General features: G+C 38.3%; 3 protein-coding genes across 3 annotated transcripts; 1 reads left to right on the forward strand and 2 right to left on the reverse strand.

The window, feature by feature from the left end:
- The first annotated feature begins 3,717 nt into the window (after positions 1–3,717).
- LOC6561500 lies at positions 3,718–10,810 on the forward strand. Its single transcript, XM_001988969.3, has 5 exons — positions 3,718–3,999; positions 7,394–7,497; positions 8,736–8,852; positions 8,931–9,406; positions 9,562–10,810. The coding sequence occupies exons 2-5, from the start codon at positions 7,396–7,398 to the stop codon at positions 9,977–9,979; spliced, it is 1,113 nt and encodes a 370-aa protein (XP_001989005.1). The 5' UTR covers positions 3,718–3,999; positions 7,394–7,395; the 3' UTR covers positions 9,980–10,810.
- A 1,732-nt stretch (positions 10,811–12,542) lies between these two features.
- LOC6561499 (protein farnesyltransferase/geranylgeranyltransferase type-1 subunit alpha) lies at positions 12,543–14,041 on the reverse strand. Its single transcript, XM_001988968.2, has 3 exons — positions 13,622–14,041; positions 13,204–13,564; positions 12,543–13,131 (listed from the first exon to the last, which is right to left on the reverse strand). Exons 1-3 carry the CDS (start codon positions 13,758–13,760, stop codon positions 12,639–12,641), a joined length of 993 nt encoding a protein of 330 aa, XP_001989004.1. The 5' UTR covers positions 13,761–14,041; the 3' UTR covers positions 12,543–12,638.
- A 128-nt stretch (positions 14,042–14,169) lies between these two features.
- Positions 14,170–15,665, reverse strand: LOC6561498. Its single transcript, XM_001988967.2, has 2 exons — positions 15,332–15,665; positions 14,170–15,261 (listed from the first exon to the last, which is right to left on the reverse strand). Exons 1-2 carry the CDS (start codon positions 15,468–15,470, stop codon positions 14,381–14,383), a joined length of 1,020 nt encoding a protein of 339 aa, XP_001989003.1. The 5' UTR covers positions 15,471–15,665; the 3' UTR covers positions 14,170–14,380.
- Positions 15,666–15,708: the final 43 nt, after the last annotated feature.

Consider the following 15,708-nt stretch of genomic DNA (forward strand, 5'->3'; position numbering starts at 1 on the left):
AATTGGCAAAGCTTTTACTTACCAAATGCCGCACATAAATTCCGACCCATTTTACAGTTGTAAAGTTACAGTTACAGTTTTGAATCAAAGGCGTGGCAAAACATTAATAGGCCGAAGGACACAAAGGACACGAGTATACGCAAATGCCAAACACCTGATAAAATGCCATACGTAAAGCAAAATTGTGTGCTGTTTTTATTTGTTTCATAGTTTTGTTTTCATTTTTATGACTAAAGTTTCCTTGGAAATGAGCGCATCGAGTAACGATTCGCGTATCTATTATAACAACCACACCAAACACACACACACATACACACACACAGTCGGCGATCAACACCACGCTTGGTGCGAACTGTCAGCAGAAAATTTGTTGTAAAACTCAAGGAATGTAATGAAGAGGAGGTGGGTGTGTTGGGTAGGGGAGGGGCCGGGGCTGGGGCACACTGTGCTACTGGCTGGCGTCATTTTTGTTTTGCGTGCTGTGTGAGGCTTGCGTGATTCATGCTGATGCATGCCAAACTTATTCCCCCATCTCCCAAAACTAGAGATGGGTGCAAGAAACATCGTTTGTAAGGGAAAGTCAGTAAAAGCAAAGTAAGCAAAATGCTAAATAAAATTATATAATTTTATTTAGCAAGCGTTTACAATTGTTAAGCTTAAATATATTTTTTACAAGAATAAATGTCAATTAACAACAATTGCATGTCATCTTTATTATTATTATTTTAATAATTTATCAATATCATCCGATTATTATGCATGTGTCTACGCCAGCTCGTGTCACGCACATGACACGTGCTCATCTCAACTGCAGTGCATCATCACTCAACGCTTTTGGCGCGTCTGTCTGTCCATTTTAATTACTGGAACTGGAACTAGAACTGGAACGGGCAGCGGGCAACTGGCAAACAGGCAAATGTAACTCGAATTTTAGTTTTGAATGTCGCCACTTGACGGCAATAAAAATGTCAATGCAGGCACGCACACACACACACGAGGAGCAGGGCAACAGGACAACAACAGCGACCTTGAGCCGGCGGCCTCCTCTCCCCCTCCCCTTAACATTCACCTCTAAGAAGAAAGTGGCGATTAAAATGATTTTCGGCAACCTCACAGCTGTGCGGCATAAACAAATCAAATGAGCATGAGCATGAAATAGAGTAGGAGAGGGACAGAGTGTATGAGGTGGGTGATGCTACACACTCACTCTCATTACCTCTCTCTCTCTCTACGACGCCGGCGACACGTGCCTGTCGTGATGGCGGCGCTACGTGGCGTATACGTATTGCGCGGACGCCGTAGCCATTTTGCCAAAATGTGTTGTGGTAACGCATGCAAAAACTGCTGCCGCTGTTATTGTTGCTGTTAATGGCAATGTAGTTGTTGTTGTTGCTGTTATTGCGGCTGCTATCGCTGCTATGCCTTGTACAGTTGCGCTAAGCGCAGCGCAGCAAAAACCAAAAAAGCGAAACTCCCTAAAACCCACAAATCGAAGGACTCGTAACGAGGGTTAGAGTTGACGACTTCACTCGCTGCTCGCTGCATGCAGCAACAATGCCAAACTCACACGCTTGCTCTCTCTCTCTCTCTGGCTCTCCCTCCATCTCTGTGTTAAAGAGAGCACAGCGAGAGAGCGAATGTGAACAACTGACACAAGCAACGAGAGCAGCTGCGTTGCGATGCGATGGGCAACATGTGAGCGCAAAAATACTAACACAAATGCAATCGGCATTTAAATGTGATGGTAACATGCAAAAAAAAAAAAATAGACTGCACAGTGCAGCGAATATTTAATGCCCTTGCCGAAATGTTGATTCAATGGAATAGCTTTATTAGTATGAATACCTGTTTAAAATCAATATAAATGGATATCATTTTATTTGTATGTGTTAGAATAATTAAATATTTTAATAATTATAATTTTCAGTTCATTTTTATTACACTTTATAGTAAAACACAACATTCCGATTTGTACCACTCGCTGTAACATATTTTTGGAAAATTCCCTAACGCCCAAAAAGTATGCAATAGTAAATATTTTTTTTTTGCATTGTGATAAGTCAAAAAGTGCAAACCCGACTCAGGTAGGAAAAGCAAACAAAGCGACAAAGTCGAAACGACTCGGGCGAGGGTATAAACCAAGCGACGAGGACGAGAACGCAAACGGAGAGTCGACAGCAACAACAACAACAACAGCAAAAACAACAACAACAAAAGATGTCGGCAACACACGACGACGTTGCCACGTTGCAGTGCCGATTCGCACACACACACATAGAAATATAGAAACTTGTGGCAACATCTGGTTGTGCTCCTTGGATTCAGAATCAGTTCGTTGTCGTCAGTCAGTCAGATTAGTTCGGTATCTTTGCGAATTCGAAGCAAACAACTTCCAAGGCGCAGCAGCCACACAAGCCATCCACACCAGCCACAACGAATTGGAACGCACTGCAAATGAAATAAAACAACAAATATATTCAGAAAAATATAACAGCAAAAGGAAACAACAACACCAACAAGCAGGAAAAAAGGAGCAGAAATCCTGGCACAAGAATTGTCTTTCTCTTATTGCAAAAACCAATTCGATTTCTCAACAAACGCTGCTTGTGTGTGGGTGTGTTTGTGTGTGTGTGCTCGCAAGCGTGTGTATGTGTGTGTGCCGCTTGTGTGTCCAAGTGGCGCGTCCTTGGGACTGGCACTAACCAAATAACGGTACCCAAGAAGCAGGCGCCGCACAAGGATATAAAACATATGCACCACAAACAGCGACAGCAGTCAGAGTAATCAGGAATCCAGGCCAACAACATCAACATCAACGGAAGAAAATCAATTTTTGTCAAAAATACATAAAGTGTAAAAGCGAACAAAAAGTGAAAACTGAAAGCAGGTAGCAAGAAGTACCTGCAATAATAAAAGCAGAAGAGCCAGAACAAGAAGAAGGATAAGAAGAAGAAGAAGAGGAAGAACTATAGCATTACCATCGCCAACTAACTGCACATTGTGTCCTCTCAGCCGCCATGCTGGACTAGCACACGGCAGTTGTTGTATCTCTGTCGAAGAGAACAAACACATACACACACACACATACACACACACAATACACCAAAAAAAAAACAACAACAACAACAATCGAAAACAATAAAAAGAATTTAGGACTTGCCTGGTTGGGTTAGGCCTGTCTGTGGAGGAGGTGCAACGGGGGCAGCAAAAAGAACAACAACAACATCAACAACAACAGCGCCAGCAGCAGCAGCAAAACTACAGTACTCTACTCTATATATATATAGATAGACACACACACACACACATATACATACATACTTCAATCGTGTTGCAACACTGCAAAAGTGCAATCATCCGCGTGGCTCTTTAACTCTCTGCGCAGCCTGCCGCAAACATCCTCCATTCATAAAGGCCTAACCATAAAAAAATACAAAAAATAAATCAACGCGCTGAAAAAATAAAAATAAAACACAATTTACAATTTAAAAATAAAAAATTTACTAAAATATATACTTAAAAACAATATCAAAGGCCACAAACGAAATTTTTAACTTAACTAAAAAGCACTCAATTTTAATACAAACAACAATTATATAAATAAAGAGCATCTGTGATTCGCATATAAAAGAAGAACAAAAAAACATAAACTTATTTTCATACTGCACGTTTTTTCCAAAAAAAAAAAAATAATAATAATAATAAATGTATAACAACAACAAATTTATTTAATAAATTATAAATTGATAAAAATAAATTTCGTTTGCCATCACATAGAAAAAGAAATCATAAAAATAATTATAAAACAAAGAAAATAAAAAAAGAAAAGCACACGCAAGCCGCAGACTCGGAAGTTTGGCTTTTTAGGCATTGGCAGCAACCGCAACCAACTGCGGCAACAACAACACCAACACACCAACAACAACAACAACAACAACAGCAGCAGCAGCATCAGCAACTACAACAAATTCATACAAGGTCAACGGATTTAATATTTTTGTAAGTTCTTTTTCATCACATTTGCATTTATATTTGATTTTCTTATCCCTTGCATTTCTTTTTAATTGTGCCATGCAAAAATATTGAAAACATGTGCATGTCAATTAAATACCGATTGCAGATTTGTGTCTACTTTCTGCTTTCGCCCATGAGCATATTGCTCTGTCGAGTGTATAGCAGACGAAAATAGACGAAAATTCAAAAATCCGAAGTCTGTATACTCTTTAGCATAAATCTGGGTTTCAAAAAGTCAAAAATGAGCAACAGTTGGTTAAATCTTATGTATTTTAGTAGGCATTTCACAAAATCCAACATATTGAATTCTTGAGGAGGTATCAATTTACTTGTAGATGAAAAGTAACGCATATAGATTTTATTAGGGATGTTATAGAATTCTATTTAAATATTACTTTGATTTTTGTTTTATGTACTAAACCAAAATGTTGCCAAAGTTGGAATTTAGGTGCAGGTAACGTTGGAAACTTTTTCAAATTTCATTTCAAGCATTTTGCAAATCTCATATCAAAGTTGTAGTTAAAAACCACCTGAAAGTAGACTATATTATATTTGTATATAATATTTAAAGCTATTAAGATTATTTTATATAATGTTGCTTTCATACAATTTCAAGTTAGGGTATTAGAACTGAACGCATCGTGGGCAGTGCACGGTTATAATTGGGGCAAAAACAGAAATTAATTGGTTGGCAAGTGCGGCGCGCACAGCGGTGGCAAGGTGAAGGTGCCACGGGGCATCAATGGGCATGGGCATGGGCATGGGCATGGGCACGGGAATGGGCATGGCCATTGGCATGGGCATATGAATTAGAGGCATGCGGTTATGGTTAGATGGCAATGTTAACGGCATGGAGCTATCTGTAAATCGAAATCGCAATTTGTCTGGCTAGCGACGCGCCTGCGTTCTTCTTCTTCTTCTTGTTGCTGGGGTTATTGTTGTTGTTGTTGGTGTTGTTTTTACCGTGCCCCAGGGAGCCGCTTTGCGAAATGTCAACGGTATTTTTATCAGCTAAGTAAGCGAAAACATAGAATACGACCGTAGAATGTCTGGTGTCTGGTTGCAATGCATTTGCATTGGAAAACTAGCCCACTAAATCCCTCTCTCCCACTCTCTCCCTCCCACTCTCTCTCTCCCTCCCCCTCTCTCTCTCACTCCCTCGCTCTCTCTCACTCAGATTAGCAACGCTTAATATTGATTTTGCACATTATGACCAATACACAAGTCCCTATGTGATTCATTCCTGTCTCGGCCGGATGTGTAAGTGTGCGCAGTGACATCTTGTCCTAAAGTAATCAAAATCACACACTCTCTTTTGGCATAATACATACACTGTAAATGAACCCTAGAGGGTTAGTTCAATCGGGCAGATTTACTTAGTTTTAAAAATGGTATGCTAGAATTGCAAATCCTTTTTAAACAGACAGATTTACTTAGTCTTAAAAATGTTATGCTTGTTGTCGACACCCAGTTCAAACCGACAGATTTGCTAAGTCTTACAAAATTTTTGTGCTTAATTTGGAAACTGATTTCAGTTAGGAAGACTCCCTGATATAAGAATTGTTATTGTTTTTTGTAGCAAAAAAAAATCGTAAAAATAAAATGTATACGCTACAATCAGGAAAGATTTTCTATTCAGATTTACAGATTTATTTTATTTACATTTCTTAAATAATAATCTAGTCATAATCATAATCAAAAAAAAATCGTGCTTAAGTGAGTAAGATTTCAATCAAAAAATATCTGTATCTGATTGTAAGAATATTAAGGCATCCAGCAGCAACCACTTATAAAAAGAATCTTTCTTAACTGAAACATGTAGCAACCATATAATCTTATATAACACTAAAAGCATGTACACGACTAATACCACTACTAATTTGCAATACAGCTGAGCTATGTGGCATTAGCAAATACATATTTGCGCCATGTTGGGGCGTTTGTTGGCTTCGACACAAATAGCTGTAATAAATAGTCATAGTAACCCAGTTAAACAAAAAAAAAACTGTCTGCGAATAATAATATTCGCTTCATTTAGTCAATCAATCACATCATCAATCAGCCAAGTAGTCTAACCCAAGCCAGTATTTTTGCTAGACACAAACACAGACAAAGTGTGAAACTAGAATTCGGCTGTCTACTCACAGAAATGTTGGCAGGATGACTATTTTTTTTATTGCTGCCTATTTGCCTTCCACACTTTGCTTATGATTGATTACATCAAGTTTCTTTTTTTTCTTTATATTCGTCAAAATTTAATTAGTGGAATGTTCGCAAAAAGAAATTCAATTATTTATAGAGCACAGTTTTCAGCGTTTGAAGATTTTTTTAGGGAATTGTTATTTTTAGCATTACGGCAGCGAAAAGATTGATAAATGCGATTTTCTCTTGGTGCAGAACTAATTGCATGAATTTTGAGCGAAAATCGTTTGTAAATGTAGTATTATTCTACAGATCAAAACATAGTGAAAACGGCATTATTTGTACAAGTTTGTTCTGTTTTTTAATAGAAAATACAGTAAATTATGTCCAATGAATGTAGAATAAGTCTAGAACATAATCAAGGAACAAAATGACAAAGTTGTGCAAATTTTAAAGTATTCGAATACACTGTGCAGAAAATCTGCATGCTGTGCATTAAATTCCCAGTAAAATCAGTCAATTGAGAGAAACTTTTTATTTGTGGAAATGGCTCATTACTTAAGCTTAAAGTGACTTGCAAATTGGCTCAATAACGGATGTAGCCACATAAATATACGTAATTCCGAAATCCAATGGAGACCAGCAGCGGATATCAGCCCATACATATTATATATCAACCAAAATGACAACAACAACAGCATTGACATCATCATCATCATCTCAACATCATTGTGGCTGTCATCAGAATTTGCTCGATTTTTTTTATTTCACACACATTTTTGCATTTTTCTTCTTTTTTTTTTGTCGCAAGCAATTTTTTTTTTGGCCTTGACAGAGGCCAAAACGTGACGATTACTCAAGGGAGCTGTGTGGGTGTGTTAAGGGCACCGGGAGAGAATGGAAGGGGCGGGGGGACATTCAAAAATAAAAATCCATTGCACTCATACTTGGGCAGCATTTACGAATATTAAAAGTTGCCAAATAATGGATGTAAGCACTTGTCCCTGAAATAATCACATGCATTTGTTGCAGTAGCTTAAATCGCAAATGTAATTTGCTTTAAAGATGCATAAATGTATTTCATTTACTATTCGCTAGAGAATAAACAGTTTATATTAAATAGTAATATAAAATATATTTATTGATTGCAACAACCATAAATCACATAATTTATAAGAAACTCTGAAAAGACACTTTTCTTAACTGCTCTTCTATTTTGTGAATTTATCTTTTGCAGAAATGGAAATCATTCCTGAAGGTAGACACTTTCGTTTGGCGCATGAATCAGAGCTTCCAGAAATTTTGGTAACTTTAGAACGCTATCTGCCGGAATCATTAAAGGTATGTGTGCATCTGGTATAATCCTAGATACCTATCCGATAACTGCTGCCACTTGAAGTGTGCATAAATATTGTGCTGCACAGTTGCATGCTATTGAGACTGCTATTCGCTTTCTCTTGACAGACACGCCCCCTTTAGCAACAATTACCAATTCAAGCGACGGGGGGTTGTGCGGTGTGGCGGGAAGGGGTGTTATTTATCAGGGCCAACTACTACCGGTAGACCGCATAGACATGCAATCTGAGCGACCCATCGCTGATTGTTGACCTCTTTTCCACTCATTTCAATTTTTAATGGCCCTCGCCCCGACCACCTCCCCCACCCCCTTGCTCCCACCCCTTCCGCGACGCCATTCCAGACGACATCACGTGCCCAAGGCGTACTCTTTCGAGGGGGGAGAGAGACAGAGATATAGACAGAGAGAGGGAGATAGAAAGAGAATGGATGTTGGTGTTGCTTAAAGTTTCGATTTTTATGCAACATTTTGTTGGGGTGCGTTTAACACGACACACTTCGGAGTTGAGCAACTAATTTAGTGTTATAGAGGTGTATACCAATCTTAAGTTGGGCAAATAGCTTGCAAATTATTAAGCAGAGTGCCATGGGCGTAGCTCAAGTAGTGGGAAAGAGCGCCAGCTACCCTCCCTAAATGAAAAACTTTACATAAAGTCTTGTGGATACAAATATATGAAATAAATGCAATTGCCCATTGAAAAAACCCGCCTTACAAAATTCGGCACCCTCTTTGCGAAAAGCTGGCTACGCCCTTGTTCATCCGGCTGGCCTTGATAAGCATAATCAATATACAAAGAATTTTCCAACCATATGGTTGCCTATACCCTGAACCCATTTGAAATGAGTTAAAAGCGTACAATGATATTGTTGAAGAGTATGTAACTGGCAAAAGGAAGAAAGGAATCTCTGATCCCATAAAGTATATTTATTTTTGATCAGGATAAACAATCGAGTCGATTTAATCTCGTTGAGACTTGGATCGAGTTTACTTCACTTTATCGATAACTCCTGTTTTCACAGTATCGATAAGAATCGAAGCATGACAGCAACAAGAACCACAATTTTAAGGTAATATGTTTCAAATCGGGTTTGTGTATACCTTAACATAAAATTGATTAATTACAAAACAAGGAAGCAGTCGTGGATTGCAATATACTTTATTATTTAGAATTTCTTCTTTATATATCATATTTGAATTAACAATAAATGTATAATATTTGCAGTTTCATCAAACCATTAAAACGTACCTGAATGATCGTATTTGGGATTTTAAATTTTATGTTGCTAAAGATTGGCCCGAAAAACCAATAATACTCCATTTTCCAGGATGCACGCTTACGGTAAGATCAATTCGTCTTCTTCTATCCATATTTTGATAGTTTAATAATAAAAAAACAAAACTTAATTGTATTTGTTAGCCGCACAACAATATATACCAAACATTTGGCATATTTTGTCCATCCGCACAAGTCGAACATGTCGATCTGATGCGCACCGAAGATGTACTTATAAATTGGCAGAAGCCATTGTACCTGAACTTTACGCACATCGCTATTATGAATCGCCTGGATGATTTCTATTCGAAAATGGGTCTGATGGAGCGACTAAGTGGTGATATCTATGTATGCAACAAACTCAATACGGAACTGGAGCTAGACCCATTGCCAGACGATGCGGAGATGCGACTGCTGACATTGGATAACGTTCAGGGCATATACGATCTATATCCGGCCAATGAGATTGAATGTGTCAAGCTATTCGATATACTCGTCCGTGTCCTGCCCGGTCTGGGTATCTTTCGCAAGGATACCAACGAGCTGGCCGCATGGATGGTCCAATCTTACTATGGCGCTATGTTCTCGATGCAAACATGTCCAAATTATCGACGCATGGGGTAAGAGAGAGTTGCAGTTCTTTGATCACCCACATCAGCTACACTCATATATCACTTCTTAGAGCTAGAAAAAATGTGTAGTTTCCAGATCGTTTTTGCTTTCTGACTGAATGCAGCTGTCTATAATAATTAAATTTCTCTGATTCCAATTACAGTTATGGCATTCGTCTGGCCAAGGCATTGACTCAGCTCGTGATCGAGCGGGGATATACACCCTTCGTTGTTATACGTCCACAGAATGATGCGTCCCGTAACCTGTATACGAAACTGGGCTACGTGAAGGCATACGAGACATGCCGGGTGCGCATGACACCGGATTGCTATGAGGATAGCACCGTTGGCACCATTCCCAACACATCGTATGCCAAGTTTCCGCCACTACCTCAGGGCGAGTGTGTTGTTGTCAATGTTGTCAATGTTGTTGTCGCAATGCGAAAGCATGTGCCCGGCGAGAGCCAGACGGTGGACGATGAGGGCATCGAGGATATGTTGGCTGACAAATGTGATATCAGCAACGAAGAGGCTAGAGAGCGTAAGACAACAACTGATGAGGGCATCGGGGAGGATAAGTAGATGGTGGCTCCAAGAGCCATCAAATCAGAGAGTTACAGATTGAATTTGGAAGCGCTACACATACATATATACACATGCATAGACTACACACACACTCACACACCCAAATATGCATGTATATATGTATTGTGTAAGTTGTAAGCACCTAGAACTAGGCACACCTTTTAGGAGGAGGAGGGGAGAAGTGGAACTATACTATTCCTTTGTAGTATGGCTCAAAACTCGATTGTCGGACGTCGATTGTACTTATTCATATAAGACAAAAAGCAAAAAAAAACCAAAACAAAAAAAAAACATAGCAAGGCACAAGTGGCGTTAATTTTTTAACAATTATATAAAATAAAAGAAAAAAAGAAAATCTAAGAAAAACAAAAGTATATCTACATAGTATTTACATATATGTATGTACGAGTATATTTATAGATGGTATATGAAGCTTCCTCACACACACAAACAAAAATAAGCGCAGCGTGTTTTCGATAAAACGAAACAAATGCTAAAATCGAATGATGAATGTTAGTCAGAAATGATTTATTTTATATACATAACGAACTAAACAAAAAAAAAAAAAAAAAAACAAGAGCAGAAACGGAAAAAAGACAGAGGAAAACAACGTAAAAGGTACTTAACAATAATTAATGGAACACGCTGTTTAGGAAGGTCAGATTTTTAGAAATTTAACAAAATGAAAACTTTTTAATTTTTTGCTAAAAATGCTTTTACAAAAATGAAATCCAACAACAATTGTAATGAAAAAGGCTCAGTGCGGACAACAGGAGCGTATAAATTTACTATAAAAAACTATTACACACTAAAAAAAAAGCATATATATATATATATACATATATATATATATATATACATATATATATATATTAACTTTATATATCAAATTGTTAAAAAATTAACACAAAACACACACAGAAAACTCTAATACTTCTCTCTGGCTCCACGCAAACTCAGAACAGGTAATTAACAAATTTTTGGAACATAAAAACGGTTTTGGTACCAAACATATATAGATATATATATATATATATTTTATGATGTGGGCCATGCGCTCAAAAGCTTTCACTTTTCTAAGCTAATTTCTCTGCAAAGAAACTAATTTTCCACAATCCATACACACACATATATATATATATATATATATATCTTAGCCATGGCCCATGTGGCGAAATAATGCTTTGATTTTTAAAGTATGTTCTTGTACTAACTACATTTGGATTTATAGGCTTTTTTCAAATTTATATATACCCAAAGGCAAAAAAAAAAAACATAAAACCAACAAAAAAAAAAAATGACAACAAAAACACAAATATATATTTTATTATTATGAAATTTTATTAAAACTATGCAAAAGAGCACTCCAATGATTTTTGCTCCTACATAAAACCAAAAACATAACAAAAAACAGATACGAAAAGAGTATTTTTTAGCCGAACTAAAAACCAAACACGCCAAAGATGTCTTCTGCTTTATTTTAAGTACGTACTTACTTACTATGCAAAGGTAACCAAATGGCTAAACTCGCGAAAGATGCAGAAATGTGTAAACCCATTGTTAAAATGCCGATAAACCAAAAGAAAAATACACACAACAAAATACAACAACAACAACTCCTGTTTGCCTTTGCCTATTGAAAAACAATTTCAATTTCCATTATGAAAACTCCAAAAATATATACGCAAGAAAATCAAATTTAAAAATGAAAACGTTATATATTACAACTGCTATATTGTATGTACTCAAACTAAAAAAGAAAAACTTTAAAAAAAACTGAAAGAAGCAAAAATAAATAAATACCAATATTGAGACAGCAGAAACGATTCATGCTTTTTTTGTACATCACCAGGAATCCATTAAAAATATGTTAAATGCTTATCATAAAGTTGTGCATAAGTAAGCATCTCTGACCCCATACAGTAGATATATATCCTTGATCATATAGCTGTTTCCTTTTTTCTGCCGATCTACAGACGATCTGCAATGTTTGTATATCATATTTATTTCACTTAATCGATCAATTTCCACGTTTTCCCAACATCTTCGAATCGATTTTCGATAAGTCATAAAAGCCAACATTTTAAAGATATATCATTCTATATCGAGTAGGTAAATATATTGACAAAATATTTATAATCCATACAAATTTCATTAAGATTGAAAAATATCTAAGATAGGTTAAAACTTGTGCTTAGTGTATCTGCTAGTCGCGTTCTCTCTCTGGACCATACCATTCCTAATTGTTATCACTACACTTAGAGATAACAAGCAGAATTGCGCTCAAAGTTATCTGTTTAACTGCTGATTGCTAATGAAATTTACGTGTACAAACACATAACACTCGCAAAGTCAAACAAACGCCAAAACCTTGGGGTAAAATAAACAAGCTGCTCTTGCAAACTTTTGATGGGCAACTAAAGCTGGGGCAAAAAAAAGAAGAAAATTCTTAATTCCAAATACATATGTAACTAACTATTTTGTTATGTTAGTCCCTTGAGAAATGCAGAATGTGTCTAAACATTTTAGTGGCATTTTACACACTTGAAAAAGTATACAGTTAACTTTTAGGAGGTATGTATTTCTGTATAAAGAAGGTCTGCGGTACGTACATTGTTTAAAACTAGGCAAACTGGTTAAGGAACCGGAGCATTCTTTAAGTCTGCTCCGTTTGCGAAGGCTTGCTTAACAGTATCTTCAGATGATTGGCCACATATTCCCAATACTTGCGACGAATGACATCATGTTTGTTGGCCATATCAAGGCACATTGTGTTCACCTTTTGTGCAGCCTCGCCGGCACTGGGATCTTGCAACGCCTGCTCCTGGTATAGATCAATCAGGAATGCCATCAAATAGGGAGAACGATTGCCGGCATTGTACAATCCCTCGCTGAATGCCACCACCGCTGAATTGCTATTCAGTTGCCCACTCTTGCTTTGACGCAGCACACCCACCAAATAGTTCCAGGGACTTTCGTTGTTTTTAATCACACGTATGCGATCCATGGCGTAGGCGAGTTCCCGTTCTATCACCTCCGGCGTAAAGCCGAAATGTTTGACCACAAAGAAGCGCTGATTCCAGGCCGAATTGTTGCGCGGATCCTCGCAAATCAATCGATCGACAAAGTCCAGCTCGTCATCGTACAGACTGTTTGGGCAGATATAGGAAAGTAAAATTAAGGTTTAAATCTCTCACATATGGTTTACCCATTGCACATACTTGAAGGTGCGTATGGCCCACTGGCGATGCTGCCAGGCATGATAGTTCTTTGCATTGCCATCGTTGTCCAGGGCATTTTGTGTCAGCTCCAGCTCGAACTGAGCATTGTTCATCATTTCGACGATGACGCGTCTGTGATGCCACACTTGATAGTTCTTTGCATTCTGGCCAATCACCTCCTCCAGATAGTCGAGTTCATGCTGCAGATTCGCATCCAATTCACGCAATATGTCACGTCTGTATTGCCATACCGTATAATTGGCCGGATTGAGACGCAATGCTTCGGTGGTCAGATCCAAGGCACGTTGCGACTTCTCACCCCGGGCAATAATGGCACGCATATAGTCGAATACCTCACGAACTAAAATCAAAAGAATCGCTTAATGAAAGCATGCCAGCTAAACTCAGATTTGCTTACATTTTGGCCGGTACGATATGGCCACAACGGGATTGGGGCCATCGTCTTGGGGCAGTGGCGTCACATCGCCCCAATCGGCACGCTCGCTATATGGCACCCATTCGGCGTGCAGATATTCCTCGTCCGAACTATCGCCCATTTTTCAGATATGTGCGTACAACTCAACGGAATACACCAAAATGATGATAGATCAGTCAGCAGTCAGCTAGTTGAAATTCTACGTGAAAGTGCAGCCAAGCAGCACTCAAGTCTTTGAAAATTCAACAGCTGACTCATGTGCCACTCACCGTGCAGCGCCTCACTTTGCCATTCGCAGCGAAGGGGCAGCACTTTAAATGTATTTAATGTGTGCACGGTTTAAAGTTGAAATCTAAGCCAAATCAAAAAATAAACACAATTTTTGCTTGACATACTCTATATACTTTATATTATATCACACTGTCATTCACAGCGCATTTTTTTAATATGTTGCAATGCAAAGACAAAAACACTGTTTTTGCTTGACATACTTGTAATTCTAATCTATATCTATTAATATGAATGCACCGAAATATAAAACTCTTTTATTCAAATACAGTCGAGCAATGAATGTAAAAGAATAATTCGAAATGATTGTAAGAAAGAATGTAAGAATGTACATATAAGGGAGGATTTTGGGTGGGAGGGGGCCTTTTCAACGTTTGAGTTGAATAGAAATTGGAATTTGGATGTAGCACTTATATAAATATACATATAAACAGCTAAATTCTTGATCGGTTCCTAGAACAGAGGCTCGTTTTCTATTTTAACATCGCACTCGATGATAGAACTGTGCGCTAAAAATGTATTCGCCGCTTGTAACGTGCTTGACAGCCCATATCTGGTGGAATCCGTCTCCTGATCACGGCTATGACTATGGTTTGGTGCTGGGGCAGGGATTAGTCTTGGCATCGCTATCGCTGCCGGTGCAATCTGTTGCTTCTCCGGCTGATTGAGATCCATTAGTAATCGTGTGACTTCCATGCGAAACTTCATGTTATTCATCGGCGTTAACATCTTCACATGTGGCAGCAGGCTGACGAGAAAACTACGATCCGGATCAGCAGCGATATCTGATTCGGAGGCAGGCAATGGCGACTCTTTAAGGCTTTTCGCACGACTGCGACCATTTTGGTATTGTGTTCCATCCGTTGAGGAAGAAGTTTGGCGGCGACGCGCCCTCTTCGCCGGCGGATCTTTAGGCAGTATCGGTGATAGCAATATGGGTGATGTTTCCACATCCGATCTGTTTATTGGCGTTGACTGATCGAAATGATGACCGTTAATTACACACAATTCCGAGCCGGAATCGTTGCCATGTGGCTCTAAGGGTTCTCGTTTGAATATATCACCCATTATCTCAAAATCAAACGAATTATCATTATCCACATCGATGATAAAGCTATCGAGATTATTTTGCTCCTGCTCGCCACCGATCAGATCGATGTCAAAGGGTTGCGGCTTAAACGGCACCAAATTATCCGGATCGAAAATGTTACGCATAAACTCTAAAGAGCGAAAGTACAGCCAATGTGAGTTCTCAGTGCGGCGTTTCTGTATTTTGCGTATCTCGCAGCGATAGCTGTCCCGTAATCCCTTAAAGCGTTTCTTGCACACCAGCACTGAAAATCAACACACACAAATTGTTATTAATTAATCAAAAGTAGTTTAATATTGAGGAAGACTTCTCACCGTCCAGATTCATAATGTTGGCCACTTCCTGCCATTGGATGAGGCTGATATCTTTGCGATCGACCAGCTGCATTGTTGAATCCCACAGAGCACGACGCTTTTTAACTTCAACGATCAGCCGAAAGTTATCCAATTTCATTTTCAACTTAATCGCTTAATAATTTTTGTATCGCGTGTAAATAGAAAACCAAAATTCCTCCGAGCTGATCGAAATTAAGCACACGAAATGCAGCCGCCGCTTTTGCAAAGCAAAATTAAGCCCAACATTCAGTTTTGATGCATGCACAAATTGTTTAGATTCTTACAAAAAATTGTCAACAAAAAATATACAAATATTAAAGATTAGCTGCAGTAACATTAGAGAGTAGTGCTGTAAG

Source organism: Drosophila grimshawi, unplaced genomic scaffold (genome assembly GCF_018153295.1).
Source record: "Drosophila grimshawi isolate 15287-2541.00 unplaced genomic scaffold, ASM1815329v1 contig_1377, whole genome shotgun sequence".
NCBI classification, from domain to species: Eukaryota; Metazoa; Arthropoda; class Insecta; order Diptera; family Drosophilidae; genus Drosophila; species Drosophila grimshawi.